This window comes from Physella acuta, unplaced genomic scaffold (assembly GCF_028476545.2).
Source record: "Physella acuta isolate Inbredline_101_S28 unplaced genomic scaffold, ASM2847654v3 ptg000273l, whole genome shotgun sequence".
Classification (NCBI taxonomy): Eukaryota; Metazoa; Mollusca; class Gastropoda; family Physidae; genus Physella; species Physella acuta.
In genome coordinates, this window is record NW_026731792.1 from 27972 (window position 1) to 44733 (window position 16762).

A 16762-nucleotide genomic window follows, 5' to 3' on the forward strand; every position below is an offset into this window, starting at 1 on the left:
ATGACAGTGTGGGTTACCTCAAGGTAATGACAGTGTGGGTTAACAGTGTGGTTTACCACATGTAATGACAGTGTGGGTCACCTGATGTAATGACAGTGTAGTTTACCTCATGGTGATGACAGTGTATTATCTCATGTAATGACAGTGTGGTTTACCTCATGGTAATGACAGTGTGGGTTAACAGTGTGGTTTACCACATGTAATGACAGTGTGGGTCACCTCATGTAATGACAGTGTGGTTTACCTCATGGTAATGACAGTGTGGTTTACCTCATGGTAATGACAGTGTGTAGGTTGCTCCTGACCCTCTTGGTGTATGTGGAGAACATGACTGTCCGTGTGGGCTGCAGGCCAGCCTCTAGAACTATGGGCTTCATCTCTTTAAAGATGTTCTCGTTCTCCTCAGCCCCGTACAAGTTGGGCACATCTCCTGTGTTCAGGATGTTGTTCAGGTCCTCTAGGAATGATTCGTTCTTGATCTTTTCAGGACAGAGTTACAAAACTTTGTTAGTATCACCCTTTAATTTTTTGTTTTGTTTCAGACTGTTGTTTTTTAAATCTTTAAACCAATATCTTACTTCTGAAGTTGAGTTTGGTAAAGATTTGTTATTTTGGAAAATGAGCACAGGAAAAAGTTTTTGTTTTAGGCAGGTGAGGGAGTAGGGATATCACTACCTGGGTAATGTCCTCTAGAAACACTAAATGACATTCATGTGATGTCATAATCTGTGTGATGTCATTACCTGTGTGATGTCATTACCTGTGTGATGTTATTACCTGTATGATGTCATTACCTGTGTGATGTCAATACCTCTGTGATGTCATTACCTGTGTGATGTCATTACCTGTGTGATGTCAATACCTCTGTGATGTCATAACCTGTGTGATGTCATTACCTGTGTGTCACTGAAGAGAAAAACCACAGGCTCCTCCCTGAGTCCAGCTTTCATCATGACCTTCTTCAGGTCCTCATGCCACTCATGGACTCCGTAGTTCTTGGACAGCTCAATCTGGAAGCAGTCGTATTCAGAGCTGGAAAAAAGCAATCATATTCAGAGCTGGAAAAAAGCAATCGTATTCAGAGCTGGAAAAAAGCAATCATATTCAGAGCTGGAAAAAAGCAATCGTATTCAGAGCTGGAAAAAAGCAATCGTATTCAGAGCTGGAAAAAAGCAATCATATTCAGAGCTGGAAAAAAGCAATCATATTCAGAGCTGGAAAAAAGCAATCGTATTCAGAGCTGGAAAATAGCAGTCGTATTCAGAGCTGGAAAATAGCAGTCGTATTCAGAGCTGGAACTTAGCAGTCGTATTCAGAGCTGGAAAATAGCAGTCGTATTCAGAGCTGGAAAATAGCAGTCGTATTCAGAGCTGGAAAATAGCAGTCGTATTCAGAGCTGAAAAATAGTAGTCATACTAATTTTGTATATAAATTCTATATTTTAGGGGAGGGGATGTCTAAATAAAAATCTTCAAATTGGTGTGTGGGACCAGCCTGACTACTTACATGTGCGCAGCCAGCCTTGTTAAGCTTTGCCTCCCACTTCCCCCCATCCCCAGCAGCAGAGCATTGCCCAGGGGCTGTCTCAGGATGCGTGCTATGCGGCTGACATGTGACACGGCATCCATGAACAGGACCAACTCCATCTTTTTGTTGGATGCCTGGTTGAAGTCCCCTAAAAAATCCTCCATGTGTCTCTGGGCCTACAAAAAATGTTTCATGTCACAGCAAACATAGAGAGCCACCATGGTTTGTTTCATAAACTGTGGGTTATATTTTTTCTAAACAATTTAATGTTCACAGAAATTAAGTAAAGCACTTCTTTAGACCTAGCAATCCACTACCGACCTGATGTTGAGTATATGTTTCAACTCAGCATATAAAGGGATGGTGTGGTTAGCACTATACCTAGATGCCTTTACTTTCTCTAACATGAATCAAATACCCATCACAGATGGGTGGACTCAAAGCCTCTTACAAAGTTATTACAGAACATAATGAAAAGCATATGGTCTGATAAAAATACTTCGGGTGTCCCAAAAGACAGACTAAACTCACCTGGGAATGGTCTCTGATTAAGGTGTAGGGCCTTGGGTCAAGATCTGAGTTCAAGAAATCCCCATAGATGACTGGACGGTTGACCACAACACTTTCAAACTTGACTTTAAAATCTTGCAGCATTTTTTCACCCAGTAAATTTTCAAAAGCCAGCCTGTCTTCATCATTGACAAGTCGGTCTTGGAAGACACGACAACATTCATGGTACCACAACCTTAGAATGTCAGCTGCAGTCTGGGGATATAGTGACATGTCAGTCACAGTCTAGGGATATAGTGACATGTCAGTCACAGTCTAGGGATCTAGTGACATGTCAGTCACAGTTGTGGGATATAGTGACATGTCAGTCACAGTCTAGGGATATAGTGACATGTCAGTCACAGTCTAAGGATATAGTGACATGATGTCAGTCAGTCTAGGGATATAGTGACATGATGTCAGTCACAGTCTGGGGATATAGTGACATGTCAGTCACAGTCTAGGGATATAGTGACATGATGTCAGTCACAGTCTAGGGATATAGTGACATGTAAGTCACAGTTTAGGGATATAGTGTCATGATGTCAATCACAGTCTAGGGATATAGTGACATGATGTCAGTGAGTCTGTAGTGACATCCATCCATGAGTGTTAAAGAAAACAAACTTTGTTTTCCTCGTGGTCCCCCATCAGGATGCCTTGGAAGACTTTGGAGAGGTCACGCAGGTTGAAGGTGTAGTGTGACTTGGCAGGTGTGGGCAGCATTTGTTTCTGGACGGTGTTGTACATGCTGATGCTGGAGTTGACCAGTTGCTCACACAGGTTGGCGATGGAGGGACAGTTACCTGATGACATGAAGGGACAGTTACTTAGTGACATGGACAATGACAAGGAGGGAAAGTTACATTTTTATTACAGAAACAAGCCATAAAATCTAAGGTTGATGTCAGAGGAAGACAGACAGATTTTCTCTTACTGATCCAGAACTGCAAGATGGTTCTGAAGATCTTGAAGAGGCTGGAATCCCCCATGGCAGTGAAGGCCAGAAAGTTGAAATGTCGCAGCAGTCTGGCAGTGACCGGGTTCCTCCCCCCTCCAGGTGGTCCCATGGCAGCAATAAAGTTCACATCAGCCAGGGTCCTAAACTCACCTGCATGGTATATTTATCAGTATATTTATAAAATAAATCTTCAAAACTACGTGGCACAACAGTTAAATGCTTCAGTTATAGAAAACAAGTTCAAGAATTATTTTCTATTGAATATGTTAACTTCAGACTAAAACATAAAAAATTATGAATGAACTAGAACAGAACTAATGTTTGTTATCAAGTAATATCAGATACTGACCAATAGCTTTGCGGTCATACCATCCTTGAAAGTCCATATACTGTCTTATAAGTTCTATAGGGGGCTGTGCGCCATAAGTGTCGAGGGCTGGCATGTTTAAGTCATCAATAAAGTAGACAGAGTACTTGCCAATAGGGGGACCAAAGATACCTTTACGCCTTCAAGTCAGAGATATTCATTCATCAATGTCTATTCAAAAATGTTTTTTTTAAATTAATAAAAGTGTAACATTCTCTAACTTACTTCACTAAAAAACAATGGCTTCCAACCCAAAAGCTACCTTTTATCCAGTTTCCCATCAATTAAATCCTGTGTTTGGTTGGCTGATGTTTTGGCAGAGAAGTTGATAAACTCTGGCAAAAATTCCTCTGACAAGCCTCTGGTTAACTTGTCCAAGATGGTCAGAGTTTTGCCTGTGCCAGTTGGTCCGACACAAAGCAGCTGTAACATGAATGTGAAGGACAAGTTTACCCAGAACTAATCAAGTGACAGACACAAAGCAGCTGTAACATGAATGTGAAGGACAAGTTTACCCAGAACTAATCAAGTGACAGACACAAAGCAGCTGTAACATGAATGTGAAGGACAAGTTTACCCAGAACTAATCAAGTGACAGACACAAAGCAGCTGTAACATGAATGTGAAGGACAAGTTTACCCAGAACTAATCAAGTGACAGACACAAAGCAGCTGTAACATGAATGTGAAGGACAAGTTTACCCAGAACTAATCAAGTGACAGACACAAAGCAGCTGTAACATGAATGTGAAGGACAAGTTTACCCAGAACTAATCAAGTGACAGAAACAAAAGCAGTATTCCTTTTTAGTTCAGGCTATAAGCTCTCATGAGATTATGATAGACTTTCAATTTAAATTTTAACAAAGCAAATTTTTATCCCAATGTGTATATGAAGCACCTACCCTCTTCTTGTTTACAACAAACATATTGAGTATAAAGGTGGACCTGATGGTGTCTATGGTGGGCACCATGATGTCGGAGTACTTCATCTCCGATGTGACATGGTACTCATCACGTCCATGTAGCCAGCTGGCCCAGTGTACACCCTGGTCAGATAAGTTTGTCAATCAGAGGTTAGTGTGTTTGTGTGACTAAGTTTGTCAATCACAAGTTAGTGTGTTTGTGTGACTAAGTTTGTCAATCACAGGTTAGTGTGTTTGTGTGACTAAGTTTGTCAATCACAGGTTAGTGTGTTTGTGTGACTAAGTTTGTCAATCACAGGTTAGTGTGTTTGTGTGACTAAGTTTGTCAATCACAGGTTAGTGTGTTTGTGTGACTAAGTTTGTCAATCACAAGTTAGTGTTTGTGTGACTAAGTTTGTCAATCACAGGTTAGTGTTTGTGTGACTAAGTTTGTCAATCACAGGTTAGTGTTTGTGTGACTAAGTTTGTCAATCACAGGTTAGTGTTTGTGTGACTAAGTTTGTCAATCACAGGTTAGTGTTTGTGTGACTAAGTTTGTCAATCACAGGTTAGTGTTTGTGTGACTAAGTTTGTCAATCACAGGTTAGTGTTTGTGTGACTAAGTTTGTCAATCACAGGTTAGTGTGTTTGTGTGACTAAGTTTGTCAATCACAGGTTAGTGTGTTTGTGTGACTAAGTTTGTCAATCACAGGTTAGTGTGTTTGTGTGACTAAGTTTGTCAATCACAGGTTAGTGTGTTTGTGTGACTAAGTTTGTCAATCACAGGTTAGTGTTTGTGTGACTAAGTTTGTCAATCACAGGTGTGTGTTTGTGTGACTAAGTTTGTCAATCACAGGTTAGTGTTTGTGTGACTAAGTTTGTCAATCACAGGTTAGTGTTTGTGTGACTAAGTTTGTCAATCACAGGTTAGTGTTTGTGTGACTAAGTTTGTCAATCACAGGTTAGTGTTTGTGTGACTAAGTTTGTCAATCACAGGTTAGTGTGTTTGTGTGACTAAGTTTGTCAATCACAGGTTAGTGTGTTTGTGTGACTAAGTTTGTCAATCACAGGTTAGTGTGTTTGTGTGACTAAGTTTGTCAATCACAGGTTAGTGTGTTTGTGTGACTAAGTTTGTCAATCACAGGTTAGTGTGTTTGTGTGACTAAGTTTGTCAATCACAGGTTAGTGTGTTTGTGTGACTAAGTTTGTCAATCACAGGTTAGTGTGTTTGTGTGACTAAGTTTGTCAATCACAGGTTAGTGTGTTTGTGTGACTAAGTTTGTCAATCACAGGTTAGTGTGTTTGTGTGACTAAGTTTGTCAATCACAAGTTAGTGTTTGTGTGACCAAGTTTGTCAATCACAAGTTAGTGTTTGTGTGACTAAGTTTATCAATCACAAGTTAGTGTTTGTGTGACTAAGTTTGTCAATCACAAGTTAGGGTTTGTACAAGTATTCATTTCACATGTCTGCGCAGGTACAAATTTAAGTGTGGGAACACACTCAAATATAAGAAAATATAATCATGTGTACATGTATCAAATATTTTTTTAATATATCATATAATTAAAAAAGATTTATTTTTTAATTTCAACTCTTGTTTATAGAAAATATATCTTAGAAAATAATTGTTAAAAAAATCAGAAAAATCAATGTGAACACGAGCCTACTTTATTAGATTCTTCTTCTTCCTCTGACTGACCAAGTATCCCACCTTCATCCAGTTTAAAGTCATACACAAGGCCAGTGGTTGGGAACTTCAGGTTTGACTGAAGACACACAAAGTCAACTTGAGACAGTCACTAGGGCAGACACTTCAGTCACACCAAGACAAGATAGGTGGTCACCACATCACATACATCATGATACATCAGGTATATGTTCAACACAGGATGAAATGTGTCGTCGCCACAAGATGACATGTGTCACCACAAGGTGAACTATTTGGTCACCACAAGATAACATGTGGTCACCACAAGATGAAACATGTAGTCACCACAAGACGACATAAGTGGTCACCACAAGATGACATAAGTGGTCACCACAAGATGACATAAGTGGTCACCACAGATGACATGTGGTCACCACAAGATGAAACATGTGGTCACCACATCACACACAACAAGACACATCCCATGAGATGAATGAACACATCTAAAACATGTTTAAAATGAGACCAACATTGTTGGAGTCCATCTTCTCCCTGAGCCAAACGTCAAACTTGATGCGCCCGTCATTGTCACAGGATCCACCCAGGGACCAGATCAGTGCAAACATGAACCACGGCTCCACCAGTTCAGCTAGCCTGGGTATGTCATCTTCAGAGATGACATCACTCTACACACACAATAATGCTTGGGCTCATGTCAAAAACTTATCATTAAATAACACACTACTAAACTAGATATGGTACTAGCGACTAGTTTTTTTTATAAACTACATACAAATGTAGTCTATATGAGTATATTTAAAGCTATATGGATGAAAACATTTTTTATGATTTTAAACCAACAGAATTAGAAGCATGATAAAATGAAGAAAAAATGAAAAGATTGTAAGATTACTTACTATTTTCTGGCTGGGCTGAGTCAATCAAATGGAAAAAATGCAATAATTAAAATCATACAGCGTAGGTAACATTTTGTATATACATTTTTTAGCGCAATTTCCATTCTGGAGAATTGCGTTTATTAACTCGTCATTTCTGGGAATGGATGGATGAATGAATGAATGTATGGATGAATGTGTGTCCGGGCTTTAAGTCGTATCTCCTCCTCAACGAAGCAATATCGATGACTAGTTCCAAAAGCAATTATGTTAAGCAAGTTACGAGAATGAGCATAGGCCATAAAAATTCTGGGTTTCTTTCATGTATTTCCCGGAAAAGCCAAAAAAACCTCGAAAAAATTCAGTTTTTTGCCCATATCTCGGCAACCAGACAACTTAGCGACTTGAAACATGTACCAATCGATTCCTGCCATAATTTAGAACAATATTGCCGAAAAAAGTTTTCAAAAATATCCTCTCGTTCGGTCACAAATTTTAAAATTACATAAACACCTACAAACCGATCGTTCTTCTAGCTTGAACGCACCCCAGCATTATACGTCAGAGCTATTTTTAGATAACATAAGGAAATTGCGCATAAATGTCACTAGACTTTTTTAATTAACTTGTTTTATTCACTGTTAGAAAAAAAAACATGAATACAAAACCAGAGACAATGGGTAGGCAACCAGTGGCATAACTGATAAGTGGCAAGCTATACATGTAGCCTTAATAGGGAACATGGAACAATCTTTACCTTAAGCTCTAAAGAGGCCATGAAATAATCTTTACATTAAGTTTTAAAGGGGTCATGAAACAATCTTTTCCTTAAAGCTTGAAATGGGACATGAAATAAACTTTACATTAAGTTTTAAAGGGGTCATGAAACAATCTTTTCCTTAAAGCTTGAAATGGGACATGAAATAAACTTTACCTTAAGTTTTAAAGGGGCCATGAAACAATCTTTACCTTAAGTTTTAAAGGGGCCATGAAACAATCTTTACCTTAAGTTTTAAAGGGGCCATGAAACAATCTTTACCTTAAGTTTTAAAGGGGCCATGGAACAATCTTTACCTTAAGCTTTAAAAGGGCCATGAAACAATCTTTACCTTAAGTTTTAAAGGGGCCATGAAACAATCTTTACCTTAAGTTTTAAAGGGGCCATGAAACAATCTTTACCTTAAGTTTTAAAGGGGCCATGAAACAATCTTTACCTTAAGTTTTAAAGGGGCCATGAAACAATCTTTACCTTAAGTTTTAAAGGGGCCATGAAACAATCCATTATCCTAAAGAGGCTAAAGACAAGGCCACTCTCCATTGTAGGAACAATCTCTGTCAGGTTAGACTTGACAAACTGCAAGCCAGGCTGTAGACAATCAGAGGTACAATTAGTACTTGGCTGGCTGGGGGTGGAGGGGGATAATCCAATCAGGGGGGTGGCTTGACAACAAAGGTTTATCAGCTTGTGACAGAACTTACCAGCAGGAATTCAGAGAAAAGTTTCTCCAGGAGTTCTATGTTGGCCTTGAGTATCTGTGGGATGGTCTTGAGCCAGCATTCCACAAAGGGCCAGGTCCCCAGCACTGTGGTGCCCATGTACACCATACCACAGCGACTGACTGTGGCAGGGGAGGCCACTGCCAGGTCAGCCACTTCAAACATCATGGTCATGTGCTGGAATCATGTCGTTACAGTCTTGAGCTAAATATATTTATGTCTGGCAAACATCATGGTCATGTGCTGGAATCATGTCGTTACAGTCTTCAGCTAAATATATATATGTCTGGCAAATATCATGGTCATGTGCTGGAATCATGTCGTTACAGTCTTCAGCTATATATATATATATATGTCTGGCAAATATCATGGTCATGTGCTGGAATCATGTCGTTACACTCATCAGCTAAATATATATGTCTGGCAAATATCATGGTCATGTGCTGGAATCATGTCATTACATTCAGTCAGTCTTCAGCTAAATATATATGTCTGACTATGGTTATTTAATGTAGACCATTAAATAAAAAGATTCATTTTTTAAAATAACATCACTTAATCAGCTTTTTAAAAAAGAGTGTGTTCTCAAGTAGTATGATAAGAGAACTACAAAAATCTGGACACATTTTAATATGATCTAAACAACAATAAGACCTGTCCACATTTCATCTGTTAGTTTGATCTAAAAACCTGGCCACATTACATCTGTTAGTTTGATCTAAAAACCTGTCCACATTACATCTGTTAGTTTGATCTAAAAACCTGGCCACATTTCATCTGTTAGTTTGATCTAAAAACCTGGCCACATTTCATCTGTTAGTTTGATCTAAAGACCTGTCCACATTACATCTGTTAGTTTGATCTAAAAACCTGGCCACATTACATCTGTTAGTTTGATCTAAAAACCTGGCCACGTTACATCTGTTAGTTTGTTCTAAAAAACCTGGCCACGTTACATCTGTTAGTTTGTTCTAAAAAACCTGTCCACATTACATCTGTTAGTTTGATCTAAAAACCTGGCCACATTACATCTGTTAGTTTGATCTAAAAACCTGGCCACGTTACATCTGTTAGTTTGTTCTAAAAAACCTGTCCACATTACATCTGTTAGTTTGATCTAAAAACCTGTCCATATTACATCTGTTAGTTTGATGATCTCCCCACTGCTGAGGCAGAGTTTCTTGTTGTCATCCAGCACAGTGTTCATGTTTTCAATCCACACAGCGTCCACTGGCCCGTCAAAAACATACCACCTCTTGTCATTGTTGGTGGCAGCTGTACCCACTCTAATCAAAGTGGACAGGATGCCATCAGTCCTACAGCAGATTACATTGTGGGTTAAGTGGCAGAAATTTTTGGTTTTCTTATACAGGGTCGCACATTAATGGAGGGTGGAGTGGGGTTGAGATTTTGTAATTTGTGACCAATTATTAAAATTTATCCTGACATTTCCATATTGGCAAACATCACAAGCCATATGAGACAATTACAAAACATGCTACATATCTCAGGAACCAGATTTCTGACTCATGTTCAGCATATACAGAGAATATATAAAGAGAATAGAAGCTGACAACATGTTATAAAACTAACTGACCATTACAGTGTGTATAAAGTTCACTGACCATTCATGAGTATACAGGTCAAACTCGCCATACAGCTGACCCATAGTGATGGACTTTGGATTGAGTGCGTATGTATGAGTGGCACAGAAGAAAGACAGGGACGGGTTTGGCTGTCCCTTCAGTTCTGTCTGGGCTGCTTGCAGGTTCTTGTAACACTAGAAAGTTACAGGACATTTTTTGTTAGGACTAGAAAATTGAGAGGACAATTTATGTATAGGACTACAAAGTTACGGGACAATTCATGTGTAGGACTACAAAGTTACAGGACAATTAAGTGTAGGACTACAAAGTTAAGGGACAATTAAGTGTAGGACTACAAAATTACGGGACAATTCATGTGTAGGACTACAAAGTTACAGGACAATTAAGTGTAGGACTACAAAGTTACGGGACAATTATGTGTAGGACTACAAAGTTACAGGACAATTATGTGTAGGACTACAAAGTTACAATTTATGGGTTTACCTCTGTCTTGCCACCACCAGCTGGCCCCACCAACATCAGGCCGTGACGTACAACTGTCGTCTCATATAGTTGGATGCACTTGTGGATAAACTCTGGGGACAACAGCAGAACAGTGACAGCTAAACAGTGACAGCCAAACAAACAGCAGAACAGTGACAGCCAAACAAACAGCTTAGTGACAGCCAAACAAACAACAGCTTAGTGACAGCCAAACAGCAGAACAGTGACAGCCAAACAAACAGCTTAGTGACAGCCAAACAGCAGCTTAGGACAATCCAATAACGAATTTGCAACAAAGATATCTGTAGAGACTGCCATAATAAGATAAAAGAATGATCTAGAAACAGCCAATGTGTTGCCTATAATCTCCACTCACCATCCACATCTTTCAAACCATTCTTCAAACAGTTGGATCTCAAAGCCATGTCTAATATACCATAGTCAATAGGCTCCATTCTATGAGAGAAATTTTTTTTTTAAGTTAGTTAATAAAAGAACTTTTCATGACCACACAGGTAAATGTTACAGATGAAATTGTCTTGATAAAGATTTTTTGGTTCAGCTGCTTGTCTAGTAAAATGTGACTGGAGCAGATGTTAAAATAACATGCACATTATTTTAACACATCAACTTATTACCTTCTACAGAAAGAAGACTTGATAAAAGACCATGTCATTTAGAACACACAAATAACATCTAGAAGAGCTATACCAATGATATTTTAGACCACACATATGACAATGACTTACTTGACACTAGGGAAAAGATCAGAAACGATACCATTGAAAAGTTTCAAATCATCAGCCAAGAATTTCGGCACATTGACATCTTGTATGGCTCGCAAGCAAATCACTTGCTGTAGAGAGAACACAACTTGGTGCATATATTTTCTACTTTAACATCATACTTTTTAATTTTCTTTCTGTTTTAAACTGTTTCTTAAAAAGTTAAAGCTGAAATTAACACAGACATTTTTTTTTTTTAATTTTACATGATTGGCAAAATACTCTATACAGTTTCACCCCATTCAGGGAGAACCTACAGCCCCACCCCATCCATGTAGAACCTACAGCCCCACCCCATCCATGTAGAACCTACAGCCCCACCCCACCAAAGTAGAACCAACAGCCCCACCACACCAAAGTAGAACCTACAGCCCCACCCCACCCAAGTAGAACCAACAGCCCCACCACACCAAAGTAGAACCTACAGCCCCACCCCACCCAAGTAGAACCAACAGCCCCACCCCATCCATGTAGAACCTACAGCCCCACCCCACCAAAGTAGAACCAACAGCCCCACCACACCAAAGTAGAACCTACAGCCCCACCCCACCAAAGTAGAACCTACAGCCCCACCCCACCCAAGTAGAACCAACAGCCCCACCACACCCAAGTAGAACCTACAGCCCCACCCCACCCAAGTAGAACCAACAGCCCCACCACACCAAAGTAGAACCTACAGCCCCACCCCACCCAAGTAGAACCAACAGCCCCACCACACCAAAGTAGAACCTACAGCCCCACCCCACCCAAGTAGAACCAACAGCCCCCACCCCACCCAAGTAGAACCAACAGCCCCACCACACCAAAGTAGAACCTACAGCCCCACCCCACCCAAGTAGAACCAACAGCCCCACCACACCAAAGTAGAACCTACAGCCCCACCCCACCCAAGTAGAACCAACAGCCCCACCACACCAAAGTAGAACCTACAGCCCCACCCCACCCAAGTAGAACCAACAGCCCCACCCCATCCATGTAGAACCTACAGCCCCACCCCACCAAAGTAGAACCAACAGCCCCTACCCCACCCAAGTAGAACCAACAGCCCCACCCCATCCATGTAGAACCTACAGCCCCACCCCACCCAAGTAGAACCAACAGCCCCATCCCATCCATGTAGAAAAGACTGACCTCATCCATGTCCGGGTATGTCCTCTTCAGGTTTCCTGCAGCACTGATCACACTTTTCACAGCTCTCATACCAAAGTCATAGTGGTCCTGGCAGGATGGTTACATGATTACAAGCTGTATATTTTAACTAATTACTTTTCACAGCTCTCATACCAAAGTCATAGTGGTCCTGGCAGGATGGTTACATGATTACAAGCTGTATATTTTAACTAATTACTTTTCACAGCTCTCATACCAAAGTCATAGTGGTCCTGGCAGGATGGTTACATGATTACAAGCTGTATATTTTAACTAATTACTTTTCACAGCTCTCATACCAAAGTCATAGTGGTCCTGGCAGGATGGTTACATGATTACAAGCTGTATATTTTAACTAATTACAGTCATTGTTTCAGCTCAAAGATTTGGTTAAAGACTTGAAAAAGATTTTATTTCCATTTCTAAACTGTAGGCTACAGTTTAGAAATGGAAATAAAATCTTCATGAATGTTACACCAACAATGTGCACCAACCTGGCTGCTAAGTTGTTCAGATGAAAGTTTAAATGTGGAAACAATTTTTTGTGCCAGACTTCTGGCATTTGAGAATCCAAATGAAAACAGACTTATTTCTGAGATGAGTCCATAGTCAGGCACCATCATAGCAACTGGTCGGAACAATGCCTACATTTTTTAAACATTGAGAAATATCACGTTAAATTTTACTTTAAAAATATATATTTTACAGGTTACTGAATGATCATATCATTTTTTACAATTGTATCTCATGCTGAATTACCTTTAAATTATCTGGCAGTTCAGTTCGGCCTGCATAGCCTGGGTTCATGGTGATGAAAACAGCACAGGACATTTTTAGAGCTATTTCTACCCCTTCAAATAAAAATGTTTCCATCTGAAATTTAATACATACATGAGTGACCAACTTCATAAAACTTGTACCAATACAAGTCAGAGTACATGCATAAATGGCCAGGTACTACATAACCCATGGAACAGTTTGCCAGCTAGTATTCTCATTTTCAAGTCATTTGTAAAAAATATAATTACATATGTGTAAAGTCAGAGCCAATTGTTACATCAGCTGAACAGTTTGATGAGCCAAGATATAGAACAACATAGCTAAGACATTTTACAGTGAAATTCTTCATGTTCTGTAGCACACAACTAGCAATAACCCAGCATACAATAACACAAAAAAGGCATAATTTGTTTTGGCAAGTATATAAAAGAAAAACCTTACCTTCATTTTTTGAGCATTCTGTATTGTAGCAATCTGCTGGGCCACCACAGAAAGCACTTCAATATCAATTCTGTTAAATTCATCAAAACATGCCCACGCTCCAGAGCTTTAGACAAAGCAGCATTTTAAACATTAAAAAATATAATTTAATGTCATACTAAAGAACATTATACAACAACAGTGGAGAAAATGTTTGGCTTGAATAAGTTTGTATGTACCTGGCCAATCCTTTGAAAAATTTCCCCATGGCCATGAAGTCTAGTTGATCGGAACAATTGAACACCACACACTGAATGGCAAAGGCTTTGCCAAGATCCTGTAGAGAAATAGTTTCATTTCAAGGAGAAACCAATGTGATAAAACAGTTTGAGAGAGTGAAGACAAAGCTGTACATATAGTATACATGTTATATATAAAGATAATGTAGAGAGTTGCCTACCTTAGTTGTTTCAACTAAAATGTAGAGTTGCCTACCTTGGTGGTTTCAATTTTTTTTTTAAATGTAGAGTTGCCTACCTTGGTGGTTTCAATAAAAAATGTAGAGAGTTGCCTACCTTGGTGGTTTCAATAAAAATGTAGAGAGTTGCCTACCTTGGTGGTTTCAATAAAAAATGTAGAGAGTTGCCTACCTTGGTGGTTTCAATAAAAAATGTAGAGAGTTGCCTACCTTGGTGGTTTCAATAAAAAATGTAGAGAGTTGCCTACCTTGGTGGTTTCAATAAAAAATGTAGAGAGTTGCCTACCTTGGTGGTTTCAATAAAAAATGTAGAGAGTTGCCTACCTTGGTGGTTTCAATAAAAAATGTAGAGAGTTGCCTACCTTGGTGGTTTCAATAAAAAATGTAGAGAGTTGCCTACCTTGGTGGTTTCAATAAAAATGTAGAGAGTTGCCTACCTTGGTGGTTTCAATAAAAAATGTAGAGAGTTGCCTACCTTAGTGGTTTCAATAAAAAATGTAGAGAGTTGCCTACCTTGGTGGTTTCAATAAAAAATGTAGAGAGTTGCCTACCTTGGTGGTTTCTGTTTTTCCAGTTCCTGCAGGCCCAGCGGGAGCTCCACCAAATAGAAGGTGAAGGGCACCGGTCAAGGTCAAGTAACATCTGAAACAATTAAAACACTGAAACAGTTTTTTATATTCTTCTCCTCAACAATCAAACTGCCGTAACTGGTCACAGTGGTAGGCTGCAGGTGTCAGGGGTGTTATGTAGGTGAAAACTGTACCTGTCGGTGAGGGGTGTTATGCAGGTGAAAACTGTACCTGTCAGTGAGGGGTGTTATGCAGGTGAAAACTGTACCTGTCAGTGAGGGGTGTTATGCAGGTGAAAACTGTACCTGTCAGTGAGGGGTGTTATGCAGGTGAAAACTGTACCTGTCAGTGAGGGGTGTTATGCAGGTGAAAACTGTACCTGTCAGTGAGGGGTGTTATGCAGGTGAAAACTGTACCTGTCAGTGAGGGGTGTTATGCAGGTGAAAACTGTACCTGTCAGTGAGGGGTGTTATGCAGGTGAAAACTGTACCTGTCAGTGAGGGGTGTTATGCAGGTGAAAACTGTACCTGTCAGTGAGGGGTGTTATGCAGGTGAAAACTGTACCTGTCAGTGAGGGGTGTTATGCAGGTGAAAACTGTACCTGTCAGTGAGGGGTGTTATGCAGGTGAAAACTGTACCTGTCAGTGAGGGGTGTTATGTAGGTGAAAACTGTACCTGTCAGTGAGGGGTGTTATGCAGGTGAAAACTGTACCTGTCAGTGAGGGGTGTTATACAGGTGAAAACTGTACCTGTCAGTGAGGGGTGTTATACAGGTGAAAACTGTACCTGTCAGTGAGGGGTGTTATCACCAGCCGAGGTGTGTTGCCCAGGTATTCATAACCGTAGGGGAATTGTGCATTGACAGCTCTTTGGTAGAGGTTCTCATCCTCTAGCCAGTAGTACCTGGGGTGACAAAAGTATGTCAGTATGTTACATATTTTTATATTTTTTTTCTATATACCTGGAGTGACAAAATGTACAGTATGTAACACATTTTTTTCTATATACTTGGGGTGACAAAATTTACAGTATGTAACATTTTTTTCTATATACCTGGGGGGACAAAATTTACAGTATGTAACACATTTTTTTCTATATACCTGGGGTGACAAAATTTACAGTATGTAACACATTTTTTTCTATATACCTGGGGTGACAAAATTTACAGTATGTGATGCATTTTTCTAATTATGTCTAGTAAACTGAGAATTTGGTAAGCAAAGAGTAGTCTACCTAAGAAATATTTTTTTGGTTGTATTGGTAAACATGACAAGAAAAAAGCTCAGACAAGCTCAGAAGCAGAATTTACCTCAGCTGACTGATCCACTCAAATGCGTTGGGGTCACTCACATTTTCCTGCACCATTTTATCAACAACATCCCTTGAATGGACTTCTATCACAATGAGGGCTGACAGAGTCATTCGTCCAATACTGGCATGATTTGAACACAAGAATACAAGTTTTAGATTTCCTTTCCATATTGTTAGGATAAAGTTTTTCAAAATGGGCCTAAATCTTCAAATTTTAATTCAGAAAAATTGCATGGCGTTCTAAGTCCAATGTTTATCTATTGTAGATTTGCCTATAATGCAATAGTGAGCACTTAGTTAACTAGCAGCTAAAGTGAGCCATACTTTGAAATGTCCTTCCTGACCAGCTCTCTCAGGGCGTCCAACTGCTCCAGCAAGCGGGCAAAATACTTGGCCAAATTCTTGGCTTCTAGTGCTTTGGTCACTTCAGAGCTCCAGTAGGTCTGACACACAGCTATCACCACTTGCCCCGGCCACTTCAACACAAAGTCTGTCCTGGCAATCTTGGGATTTACATTGTAACCAATCAGCACACTTCACATCAATAGGTGCTCTAGCTTTACCCTCATCCCTTAATTAACACTCAGTTCCACAACACAACCAAATGACACAACCTAACCTCTAGATAATCAGGCAGGGCCGCCATGATGACAGCCCGCACAGTGTCTCGCATGACTCTTTCTATTTCCTGCATCCAGTCCTCAATGTTGCCGATGGGGAAAAGCTCCTCACAGAAATCAACACATTCTCCTTCACCAGAATACATCTTGGAAATTCTCAGGTTGTCCTCAAACTTCAGCTGGAAGGGAAATTTAAAAGTGTTTTATTGAC

At 39.8% G+C, this 16762-nt stretch overlaps 1 protein-coding gene across 1 annotated transcript in view; it reads right to left on the bottom strand.

The window, feature by feature from the left end:
* LOC131939302 (dynein axonemal heavy chain 1) overlaps window positions 1–16762 on the bottom strand; it is a 62826-nt gene that overhangs the window by 21220 nt on the left and 24844 nt on the right. The window contains exons 26-54 of the mRNA XM_059297523.1: window positions 16551–16730; window positions 16256–16434; window positions 15930–16052; window positions 15407–15523; window positions 14603–14693; window positions 13813–13910; window positions 13595–13700; window positions 13133–13246; window positions 12868–13017; window positions 12356–12442; window positions 11189–11295; window positions 10816–10895; window positions 10440–10531; window positions 9975–10129; window positions 9488–9665; window positions 8332–8526; window positions 8102–8218; window positions 6874–6888; window positions 6487–6642; window positions 5976–6074; window positions 4308–4451; window positions 3667–3827; window positions 3387–3544; window positions 3014–3187; window positions 2704–2882; window positions 2059–2292; window positions 1507–1703; window positions 897–1032; window positions 271–479 (exon numbers count right to left, since the gene is read on the bottom strand). Of these exons, the coding sequence (XP_059153506.1) occupies window positions 271–479; window positions 897–1032; window positions 1507–1703; window positions 2059–2292; window positions 2704–2882; window positions 3014–3187; window positions 3387–3544; window positions 3667–3827; window positions 4308–4451; window positions 5976–6074; window positions 6487–6642; window positions 6874–6888; window positions 8102–8218; window positions 8332–8526; window positions 9488–9665; window positions 9975–10129; window positions 10440–10531; window positions 10816–10895; window positions 11189–11295; window positions 12356–12442; window positions 12868–13017; window positions 13133–13246; window positions 13595–13700; window positions 13813–13910; window positions 14603–14693; window positions 15407–15523; window positions 15930–16052; window positions 16256–16434; window positions 16551–16730 (4031 nt within the window). The remainder of the gene's footprint in view (window positions 1–270; window positions 480–896; window positions 1033–1506; window positions 1704–2058; window positions 2293–2703; window positions 2883–3013; window positions 3188–3386; window positions 3545–3666; window positions 3828–4307; window positions 4452–5975; window positions 6075–6486; window positions 6643–6873; window positions 6889–8101; window positions 8219–8331; window positions 8527–9487; window positions 9666–9974; window positions 10130–10439; window positions 10532–10815; window positions 10896–11188; window positions 11296–12355; window positions 12443–12867; window positions 13018–13132; window positions 13247–13594; window positions 13701–13812; window positions 13911–14602; window positions 14694–15406; window positions 15524–15929; window positions 16053–16255; window positions 16435–16550; window positions 16731–16762) is intronic.